General features: G+C 44.3%; 1 protein-coding gene across 2 annotated transcripts; it reads left to right on the top strand.

Moving 5' to 3' along the window:
* Positions 1-571: 571 nt before the first annotated feature.
* On the top strand, positions 572-8,170 carry LOC136313253 (cytochrome P450 2A13-like). 2 transcript variants are annotated; one of them, XM_066243449.1, is made up of 9 exons: positions 572-801; positions 1,071-1,233; positions 2,056-2,205; positions 2,388-2,548; positions 3,146-3,322; positions 4,323-4,395; positions 4,924-5,111; positions 5,646-5,787; positions 6,341-8,170. In XM_066243449.1, the coding sequence occupies exons 1-9, from the start codon at positions 622-624 to the stop codon at positions 6,520-6,522; spliced, it is 1,416 nt and encodes a 471-aa protein (XP_066099546.1). In that variant the 5' UTR covers positions 572-621; the 3' UTR covers positions 6,523-8,170. The 2 variants fall into 2 exon arrangements, with proteins under 2 accessions (XP_066099546.1, XP_066099545.1); XM_066243448.1 differs by having other exon boundaries at positions 4,323-4,464; positions 6,341-8,163.
* The last annotated feature ends 3,309 nt before the right edge of the window (positions 8,171-11,479 follow it).

The following is an 11,479-nucleotide window of genomic DNA, read 5'->3' as shown; positions in this document are numbered from 1 at the left end:
CAATCCAGCTGGACTGTTCATATATTTCTCCTCCCTGGAAACCTACATCCACTGCTGGGGTGCTTTTCACTTTAAGCCCCTCAAATCCATTCCCTGGAATCTCCCATTCTGAGACCTAGAAACCTATGTCTCTCTTATGTAAAAGACCTCCAAATCCACAGCTTCACAACCTATCTCATTGCAATGCCCCCAAATCTTTGTTTTTTTTTATACTGAAACCACAAAATCCACAATTTTCGGGTCTCTTAAACATTAACTCTAAAGCTCAGGGGCTCACTTCTATAAATATTTCAGAATCTTTAGTTCTGAAATTTGTCTACTGTTCTTCCAAGTCCACAGCCCTGAAGTGGCTCCTCGGGAGAGGCCACAAATTCAGTCCTGGGCCCACTTCCTACTCATCTGCCCTGGAGTCTCTTCTTCCTCTGTTGCTGGCTACATCCCAAGGTGGGTGTGAGCAAGGCTCAGGGTGTAATTGGGAGGTGAAATGAGACACTTATATAATCAGGACTGTTACATAATCAGGTGAAATGAGACAGTTACAAAATCTGCCCTTCCCTTCCAAGTAGTATAAAGGCAAACCATTCCAGCAATCACCATCCGACCGTCACTGTTAGTACCATCATGATGGTCTCAGGGCTGCTTCTGGTGGCTTTGCTGGCCTGCCTGACTATAACGGTCTTGATGTCTGTCTGGCGGCAAAGGACGTTCTGGAAAAAGCTGCCACCTGGTCCCCCTGCATTGCCCTTCATCGGGAACTACCTGCAGCTGAACACAGAGCAGATGTACAACTCCCTTATGAAGGTAATACAAAGCATAGAGATGGGTGGTAAGGTGGCTCTAGATCATTGTGGCAAGGTGTTGGCAAGGTTGGATGGAAATCTTAGGTAGGGGGAGAGTTTTAGTTTTAGCATCAGGTTCTTAGCCAAGAAAAATCAGATCTTAGGATGTTTAGTCCCTTGATTGTCAGAGTCTGGAAAAAATGAATCCCAGCCCGTGAGGTCTGAGTACAGAGCCAGTTCAGAGTTGGGGCTGCACCCTCACACTACCTCCACCTCCACCTCCTCCATCAGATCAGTGAATGCTATGGTCCAGTGTTCACGGTCTACCTGGGCCGACGGCCAGTTGTGGTGCTGTGTGGATATGAAGCTGTGAAGGAGGCTCTGTTGGACCACGCAGAGGAATTCAGTGGGCGAGGCATGCAGGCCACCTTTGACTGGATCAGCAAAGAACATGGTGAGGAGAACCCTGAGTAGGAAAAGCATATTTGTTGTCCAGCATATTTGATGGCCTCAGTTTCCCCAGCATTCATCTCCCAAATCACCCACTCACTCAGGTTGTAGAGGGGTCCTTCCTCGGTCTCCTCTGTCCCCATCCCTGTTTACCCCTTGTCCTCTTTAGCTTGTCTTAGTGTTTCTGCATCTCCCTGCTTCACTCTGCCTATTTCCCAGTTCTCTCTCGTTAGACATCTCTTCTTTCTCTGTATCTCTTAGAAGCTCTTGGGATTTTTGCTTTGGTGCCCTTTTCCTCTCTCTCCATGTGTCTTTTTATCTTTTTCTCCTTCTCAGCTTTAGTACTTTCCATGTTTCTCTCTCCCTTTCCCTGCCTTTCTTTTTTCTCTGTCTTAAAATCTCACATTGTTTCTGCTTCAAAATCCCTATGCCACCATCTCCTGGTAACAGTCCTCCTCTCTACAGACCCTCTTTGTGTCTCTGTATGTATTTTTTTCTCTTCCCTGCTCTGTTTAAAAATCCTTTCCAATTTTTACTTCCACCTCCTAGGTCCCCATATCTCTCTCTCTCTCCTCTTTCCCTCCTCTATCTCTTTCTCTTTCTCTTCATGTGAGTGTTCCTGCATCTCTGTTTCTCTGTGCATCTGTCTTGATCCTTTCCTTCTAATTTTCTTTCATCTGTTCTCTGTCTCTTTCTGTATTTCTCTGACTCTGAGTGTCTTCTCTCTCTCTCTCTCTCTCTCTCTCTCTCTCTCTCTCTCTTCAAGTCTACTCCCTCTCGACCTGCCCCTCTCTGCTCATTCTCAACTCCTATACTCCTTCCCCAGGTGTGGTGTTCAGCAATGGAGAACGTGCTAAGCAGCTCCGTCGGTTCTCCATTGCCACGCTGCGGGACTTCGGCATGGGCAAGCGAGGCATCCAGGAGCGCATCCAGGAGGAAGCAGGCTTCCTCATCGAGGCCCTTCGGAGCACATGCGGTGAGCTGGGGACTCCAGAGTAGAAAGCAATATAAACCCTGCATTGAAATGCGCTTTCTGGTTTGGGAAGGAAACTAGGCTGTGGGAAGGCGTTCATAGAATTCTCAAACTGCCATCAGACCACCAATTGGAATCTCCCTTAAATCCCTTCTCTCCCCAACCTACCCCACTCCACCTCCCAGGTGCCTCCATTGATCCTACCTTCTTCTTGAGCCGAACCGTCTCCAATGTCATCAGCTCCATTGTGTTTGGAGATCGCTTTGACTATGAGGACAAAGAGTTCTTGTCAATGCTGAGCATGATGCTGGGAAGCTTTCAGTTCACAGCTACACCCACGGGACAGGTAACCGGTCCCAATATGGCTCCACTGTGACCTTGCCACATCTGCTCCCCTGCACAGACACAGGTGCCCCAAACTCCTATCTTCCTCCACACAGAGTCTCCTAAAACCAGCTTTCTCATTTGGGCAACTCAGCAGTTGTGCAGGAACCCAAGACAGGTGCCCAATATTCAGGCTCCAATACCTAAATATCTCAACTAAAACTCCCGCCACAGAGAAAGAAAGGGAAGGAAGGGAAACAAAACAAAGGGAAGGGAAGGCAAGGGAGAGGATGGGAAGGACAAGAAAAGGAAAGGAAGGTATAGAAAGGAGAAGAAAGGGAAAGAAAAGGAAGGGAAAGGAAAAGAATTGAAAGAAAAAGAAGGAAATAAATAAATCTGGATAAGTGTCCCAATCCATCTCATCTAATATTTTGGACTGGGGCCCTCATACTTAACTCATGAAAACTAAGACATCTATTTCCATACAGACCCATCTAAATACCTAAACACCTGGACAGGTGCCTTTAACCAGTGCTTCCCTTGCCTGAGACAGTTCCCACTCCCATCAGGTGATGTCCACCAACAGCTGTCCTCTTCCCTTCTTCTCTCCCACCCTCAGCTCTATGAGATGTTCTACTATGTGATGAAACACTTGCCAGGACCACAGCAACAGGCATTTAAGGAGCTGAAGGCACTGGAGGATTTTATAACCAAGAAGGTGGAGCAGAATCAACGTACACTGGATCCAAACTCACCTCGGAACTTCATTGACTCCTTCCTCATTCATATGCAGGAGGTACATGTCAGCAGCCAGTGCAGAGAGGTCCCAGGCCAAAAAGAGGGAAATCGTGCTGGAAGTAGGGAAGAACAGAAGCTCATTCAGATTACTCCCTTCCATCATATTAATCATCACAACCTAAATTATAATTGACCATCAGTGTTGTGTCTACTAAGCCCTTACCCATGGGGCAGAACTTGTGTGTACAAATCATAATAAGAAGCACATCTATAACAGTATTGAGCACCAGGCTCTATTTTAAGAACTTTACCATAATCACCTATTTAACACTCACACCAGTTCTTGGAGGAGGCTCTACTATGACTTCAATTTTAACAATGAGGTAACTGAGGCCAAGAGTGTATAACAGCTATGCCTGAGGTCACACAGTGAGAAAGCAGTTGAACCTAGCTCAGACACAGGTCTCTCAGACTCTAAGGCCAGTATATACAGATACCATACTCTTACCTTTCATATCAGAAATGCTGGTGTGAACAGTTGACCTGGCTTTACTGTATGACCTTGGAGGGTCCCTGTCCCAATCTGAATGTGGATCTCCTTTCTCTGAAGAAAGGAGATGGGACTTTATGGAATATGAAGTTCAAGGTAAAAGGATGATGAAGTGGCTTCAACAAGATTTTTACTGAAAGAATAGGATGCTGTTACTTAAAATTCTGTCTATGTGTCAGAAAATATGTCTCCTCAGCTCTCTGACATATTCTATCATGTTCTCTCTGTCCTTCGCACTCACTGTCTCTCTCTTCTTCATCCACTTCTAAGTATTTCCAAAATTAAAAAGTGACAACTAAGCTGATAATTAAAGGACAGATAATCTGCTGGCTAAAGAATGTGAAAACAATATTTGGTGCAGAGCCAGGAGCTGGGGCAAAGGCCTGCCAGAATTAGGTACCTTTTCCTAATTTTGGTCTGATCTACAAGAGATGGGTATAGGGAAAACCCCAGAAAGACCTTGAGAGCATGGGGGAGTGGGCTTGGCTGAAGCAGTCTCTCCTTGCAGGAACAGAAGAACCCCAACACAGAGTTCAATGTGAAGAACCTGGTGATGACAGCACTTAACCTTTTCTTTGCGGGTACCGAGACAGTCAGCACAACCCTGCGTTATGGCTTTCTGCTGCTCATGAAGCACCCAGATGTGGAGGGTAAGCCTAGAGGGAGCAAGGAAGTGAGGGCCACAGACCCTCAAAATTCCTCTGAGCCAGTGCAATGTTCGCACTTCTCTCAAATCCCTGGACCCTCAGACACACACTGCTAACCAGAGCTGAGGTGATGATATTCAGCTAATAGGCACCTGCCAAGATTCATCAGCTGTTTAAATATTAAAGATATCTGAACTGACTGGTAAATGACGGTTGCATTGAGCCCACTGAGTGCCTATTACCTGCCCCTCCACTCCTCCCTCAGAACTTCCCCCCAAATCTGGTGCAACCAGGTTAACAGGACCCTGCACCAAAAATGCTTAGGACCAAACTGTTTTGAATGACCTACAGTATGTCACACATGGATGTCATGCATGTAGTACATCCAGTTATACATGTATGGAATATCATCCATGCGCCAAGACCCCTACATACCTAAAAATATTCCCCCTTATTCCCCAGCCAAGGTCCATGAGGAGATTGACCGGGTGATTGGCAAGAACCGTCAGCCCAAGTTTGAAGACCACGCCAAGATGCCCTACACAGAGGCAGTGATCCACGAGATCCAAAGATTCGGAGACATGATCCCCATGGGATTGGCCCGCAGAGTCACCAAGGACACCAAGTTTCGGGATTTCCTCCTCCCCAAGGTGCTGCTTTTGCTCAACTTAGCTGGACCTCTAACCTGCTCCCTGTTACCCAGCACCCCATCTTACTGAGAATCTTCTCAGCCCGTCCCACTACCCCAACCAAAGACTTACTCCATCATGTGTCCCTTCAGAGACACTCAAAATTCATACCTTCCCAAAGCCTCTTGCTCAGGGAATATGAACCCCATGTCCCCCAAAACTCCTGTCTCAAGAGACATGAACCTCACTTCCTCAAGACTTCCTGCCTCAGGGACACAGCTCACAAGTTCCCCAAACATCCTTCTTTAGAGACATGAACCCCTTGTTCCTCAAGCCTTCTGCCTGAGGAGACACAGACCCCATGTTCCCCAAACTTCCTGTCTCAGGAATGTAGATGTCATGCCCCTGTACGTTCCTCCCTCAGAGAGGACCCTGCCTCTCCTGCCTCCCACTCCTTCTCACCTAGAGCATCCGAATCCTCCCTTTAAACCTGTGCACTTTCAGCGTACCCTTTCTCCCTCCACTGTATCAAATGCCCTTTCTTCTCCCCAACAGGGCATTGAAGTGTTTCCTATGCTGGGCTCTGTGCTAAAAGACCCCCAGTTCTTCTCCAGCCCCAGAGATTTCAACCCCCAGCATTTCCTAGACGAGAAGAGGCAGTTTAAGAAGAATGATGCTTTTGTGCCCTTCTCCATTGGTAAGAGACCACTGTCTGTTGCCAAGTCACCAGTCACACCAACAGGAACCTCTATCATCCCAGCTCCTTTCTCTGAAGTGTAGCGTAGTATCATCCTCCAATTTGAAAGTTCCTCTAATGATCCTCCCTACAGCCAACCAACTGCAATCCCCACAACTACTAAGATCTTAAGCTTAGAAAAAAAGAAGAGTAGTGACTGTACCCATTTCAGGGATGGTAAAAAGCAAGGCCCATAGTGAGTCAGAGACTTGTCAAAGGTCAGTTAAATTCTTCAGATTCCTGAGAAGGAGATGATAGCACAGTGGCCATATTGGGTGTTTGGGAGAAAGGGTCATTTAACATTCCCATTGCTACAGCCTGGTATGGTATTCCCCTCCATCCCATGTACAAGGGAAACTGAGGCTCAGAGAGGATTAGAGACTTCTCTGAACGTCTCTCAAGCCACCATATTCCACCCCCTCCTCCCTGGGAGAATACAGCTGGGCATCGGGAGAAGAGACAGGTGGCGGTGAGAGCAAGTTTCACTCCTGTCTTTCTCGCCCTGTCTTTTCAGGAAAGCGGTACTGCTTGGGAGAAGGACTGGCTAGAATGGAACTGTTTCTCTTCTTCACCATCATCTTGCAGAACTTCTGCTTCAAGTCCTCTCAGTCACCCCAGGACATCGATGTGTCTCCCAAACTCGTGGGCTTTGCCACCATCCCACCAACTTACACCATGAGCTTCCTGCCCCGCTGAACCAGAGCTGCCACTGCGCAGAGCTAGTGGGAGGAGCAAATGGAGAGGGCGGGGCCTTAGAGGGCCTGGAGGGAGAGGCTCGCTGGAGTAGTGGGGCTAATGATGGGGCTGGGTTGGAGGAAAGGAAGGTGCAAGATAAATAGAAGATGAAGGAGAAACAGAAGGGCTGTCTGTTCACATTATTAGAGAGATAAATCCTTCATAGCTGGGAGGAGGGGAAGAAAAACCTTACACTATACGGTGAATGATAATAATAACAGAAGCTATTTTTTATTGAGAAAATTCTCTGTGCCAGCTTTTTGCTAAAAGCGTTGCACTTTCACCTCCCGTAATGCTTACAACCTACGCGACCAGAATGGTGTTCATAAGCATTTTACTGGTTACAAAGCTGAAGGTCAGAAAGTTTAAGTCTCTACCTGAGATCCCACAGAACACAGTAAGAGCCACCACCGTGGCTGGTTTGCTCAGTGGAAAGAGCGTCCGCCCAGCCTATGGATGTCCGGGGTTGGATTCCTACTCAGGGCATACAAGAGAAGCAACCATCTGCTTCTCTCCTCCTTTCTCTATTTCTTTTTTCCCTCTTCCCCTCTCACAGCCAGTAGCTGGATTTGTTCAAGAGTTGGCCCGGGCTCTGAGGATAGCTGGGTTATCTGAGTTTCAGCTTCAGTCACTAAAAATAGCTCCACTGAGCATGGCCCCAGACAGGGATTACCTGGTTGACCCCAGTCTGGGTGTATGCAGGAGTTTGTCTCACTATCTTCCCTCCTCTCACTTAAAAAGAAAAAAAAAGTGCTCACCAATTACTGAACACAGATATGTGCAGGCATGGCTGTACATAGCCCATTGTCCTTTGGGTAGGTTTTAAGAGGCAAACCTTTCCCTTTCCTTAAAGGAAAAATGACAACTTAGTATATTATTATACAATATGAACAGAGCTGTCCAAGGATTTTTTCCGAGTTATGACAGGCAGCTTAGCTGGCTTCACTACATACACTTGCCCATTCATGCACACTCTAAATGCCAGGGCATCCATCACATCCCCACCAAATAAAATGGGGTCTGATCAGAATGAGACAGGAGAACAGGAGCTAGACCTCTTAGTGAACTGGGTGTGGGAATCACTTTGGTGAATGCTGTGAAAACTTTGGTTATACAAAACCTCTTAAAAGTCAACAATAAGAAAACAAACAATCCAATTTTAAAATGGGCAAGTGATATAAACAGACACCTCATCAAGGAAAATATTTATATAATAAGCATATGAAAATATATTGACCAAACATTGGTATGTAAAGACACATGCACCCCATGTTCATCACAGCGTTATTTGCAGTGGCCTAGACATGGAAACAACAAAAGTGTCCTTTGGTAGAGGATTGGATAAGGAAGATGTGGTACATATATACAATGGAGTACTACTCAGCCATAAGAAATGTTGATATATTGCCATTTACAACAACATAGATGGACCTTGAGAACATTATACTGAGTGAAATAAGTAAATCAAAAAAAGCTAAGAACTACATGATTTCATTAGGTGAGATGTAAAACTGAGACTTCTGGACATAGATAAAAGTTAAGTGGTTACCTGGTGGAGGGGATGGGGTGAGGAAATAAAGAGGAACAAATATAAGGTGACAGAAAATGATTTGGCTTTGGGTGAAGGGTATACAACATAATCAACAGTTCAAATGCTATAGAAATGTTTACCTGAAATCTATGTACTCTTTTAAATTTTTTTTTAGTCTTATCCAATACAGGCTTTTTATTTTTTTAAAAGTCTTTTTAAAATTTATTGTGTGTACATGAATTCAAGTGTCCCATTGATATAGCATCCTCACCCTCCACCCCCATGACTCTATTTATTTTTTATTGATTTTAATTTATCATGTTTACATAGATTGAAGTATCCCACTGAATACATCCTCCCCACCCCCGTGTTACCCTCAACATTGCCTTCCTCCCCTCCCCTCATTGCCCTCTCCCCTTCCCTCCAGGATTTGCTTTTCTGCTCTCTATAACACTGTGTTATGTGTATATAATTTCACCAATCTCTTCCTTCTTTGATCCCATCCTCTCATCGCCTATCCCTCTGTCCACTTTTCCTCTGGTCCCTTTGATCCTACCTCTGCCTCTACTCCGTTCCTCAGTTCACATTGTTCATTGGATTCCTCAAATGAGTGAGGTCATATGATATTTTTCTTTCTCTGCCTGGCTTACTTCACTTAACATAAAAGTTTCCAGGTCCATTCATGTTGACACAAAAGGTAAGATTTCCTTCTTTTTCATGGCCCCATAGTATTCTATTGTGTATAGGTACCACTCCCTTTTTTTTTTTTTTGTATTTTTCTGAAGCTGGAAATGGGGAGAGACAGTCAGACAGACTCCCGCATGCGCCCGACCAGGATCCACCTGGCACGCCCACCAGGGGGCGATGCTCTGCCCACCAGGGGGCAATGCTCTGCCCCTCCAGGGCGTCGCTCTGCCTCGACCAGAGCCACTCTAGCGCCTGGGGCAGAGGCCAAGGAGCCATCCCCAGCGCCCGGGCCATCTTTGCTCCAATGGAGCCTTGGCTGCGGGAGGGGGAGAGAGAGACAGAGAGGAAGGAGTAGGGGGCGGGGGTGGAGAAGCAAATGGGCGCTTCTCCTATGTGCCCTGGCCAGGAATTGAACCCGGGTCCCCCGCACGCCAGGCCGACGCTCTATCGCTGAGCCAACTGGCCAGGGCCACCACTTCTTTTTAATCCACTCGTCCACTGACAGACACTTGGGCTGTTTCCAGATCTTGACTATTGTAAACAATGCTGCCATAAACATGGGGGTGCATTTTTTCTTTTGAATGAGTGATTGGTGTTCTTAGGATATATTCCTAAAAGTGGGATGACTGGGTCAAAAGGCAGTTCCATTTTTAATTTTTTGAGGATTCTCCATACTGTTTTTCCACAGTGGCTGAACCAGTCTGCAATCACACCAGCAATGCAGAAGGGTTCCCTTTTATCCACATCCTTGCCAGCACTTATTATGTGTTGTTTTGTTAAAGAGAGTCATTCTGACTGATGTGAGGTGATAACTCATTGTGGTTTTAATTTGCATTTTTCTAATAATTAGTGATATTGAACATTTTTTCATCTGCCTAATGGCCATCTGTATATCCTCTTTGGAGAAGTGTCTATTCATTTCTTTTGCCCATTTTTGATTGGATTGTTTATCTTTGTGGTGTTGAGTTTTACAAGTTCTTTATAAATTTTGGTTATTAACCCCTTATCAGACGTATTGTAGAATATGTTCTCCCATTGTGTGGTTTGTCTTTTTATTCTGTTCATATTGTCTTTAGCTGTGCAAAAGCTTTTTAGTTTGATATAGTCCCATTTGTTTATCCTGTCTTTTATTTCACTTGCCCGTGGAGATATATCAGCAAATATATTCCTGCGAGTGAGGTCAGAGAGCTTACTGCCTATGTTTTCTTCTAAGATGCTTATGGTTTCATGCCTTACATTTAAGTCTTTTAACCATTTTGAGTTTACTTTTGTGAATGTTGTAAGTTGATAGTCTAGTTTCATTTTTTTCAGGTAGCTGTCCAATTTTCCCAACACCATTTGTTAAAGAGGCTGTCTTTACTCCATTGTATCCTCTTACCTTCTTTGTCAAATATCAATTGTACATAGAGCTGTGGGTTTATTTCTAGGTTCTCTGTTCTGTTCCATTGATCTATATGCCTATTCTTATGCCAGTACCAAGCTGTTTTGAGTAGAGTGCCCTTATAGTATAACTTGATATTAGGAAGTGTAATACCACCCACTTTATTCTTCTTTTTCAAGAATGCTGAGGCTATTGGTGTTCTTTTTTGGTTTAATATAAAGTTTTAGAATATGTGTTCTATATCTTTGAAGTATGTTATTGGTATTTTAATTGGTATTGCATTGAATTTATAAATTGCTTTGGGTAATAAGACATCTTAATGATGTTTATTCTTCCTATCCATGACCACAATATATGCTTCCACTTGTTTGTATCTTCCTTGATTTCTTTTATCAATATTTTATAATTTTCCAAGTACAAGTCTTTAATCTCCTTGGTTAAATTTTTTTTTCTTCACCTATTTTTTTTGGTGAGATACATTTTTTAATTATTATTAAATTTAATGCAATGACATTGATAAATCAGGGTACATATGTTCAGAGAAAACATCTCCAGATTATTTTGACATTTGATTATGCTGCATACCCCTCACCCAAAGTCAAATTGTCTTCCATCACCTTCTATCTGGTTTTTTTTTGTGCCCCTCCCCTTCCTCCAACCCCTCTCCTACCTCACCCCATCACCCCCCCCAAACCCCCTGCCCCGTTACCATCACATTTTTCTCTATGTCTCTGAATTTCATTTTTATGTCCTATCTATGTATGGATTTATATAGTTCTTAGTTTTTTCTGATTTACTTATTTCACTTGGTATAATGTTATCAAGGTCCATCCATGTTATTGTAAATGATCCGATGTCATCATTTCTTATGGCTGAGTAGTATTCCATAGTATATATGTACCAAAGCTTTTTAATACACTCATCCTCTGACAGACACTTGGGCTGTTTCCAGATCTTCGCTATTGTGAACAATGCTGCCATAAACATCGGGGTGCATTTTTCCTTTTGGAACAGTTCTATGGTGTTCTTAGGGTATATTCCTAAAAGTGGGATAGCTGGGTCAAAAGGCAGCTTGATTTTCAATTTTTTGAGGAATCTCCATACTGTTTTCCACAGTGGCTGAACCAGTCTGCATTCCCACCAGCAATGCAGAAGGGTTCCCCTTTCTCCACATCCTCGCCAGCACCTATCGTGTGTTGTTTTGTTGATGAGTGGCATTCTGACTGGTGTGAGGTGATATCTCATTGTGGTTTTAATTTGCATTTCTCTAATGATTAATGATGTTGAACATTTTTTTCATATGCCTATTGGCCATCTGT

The sequence above is a fragment of the Saccopteryx bilineata genome, chromosome 9, assembly GCF_036850765.1.
Source record: "Saccopteryx bilineata isolate mSacBil1 chromosome 9, mSacBil1_pri_phased_curated, whole genome shotgun sequence".
In the NCBI taxonomy this organism is placed as follows: domain Eukaryota; kingdom Metazoa; phylum Chordata; class Mammalia; order Chiroptera; family Emballonuridae; genus Saccopteryx; species Saccopteryx bilineata.
Note: the sequence above shows the minus strand (reverse complement) of the source record. Positions and strands in the feature narration are given on the sequence as shown.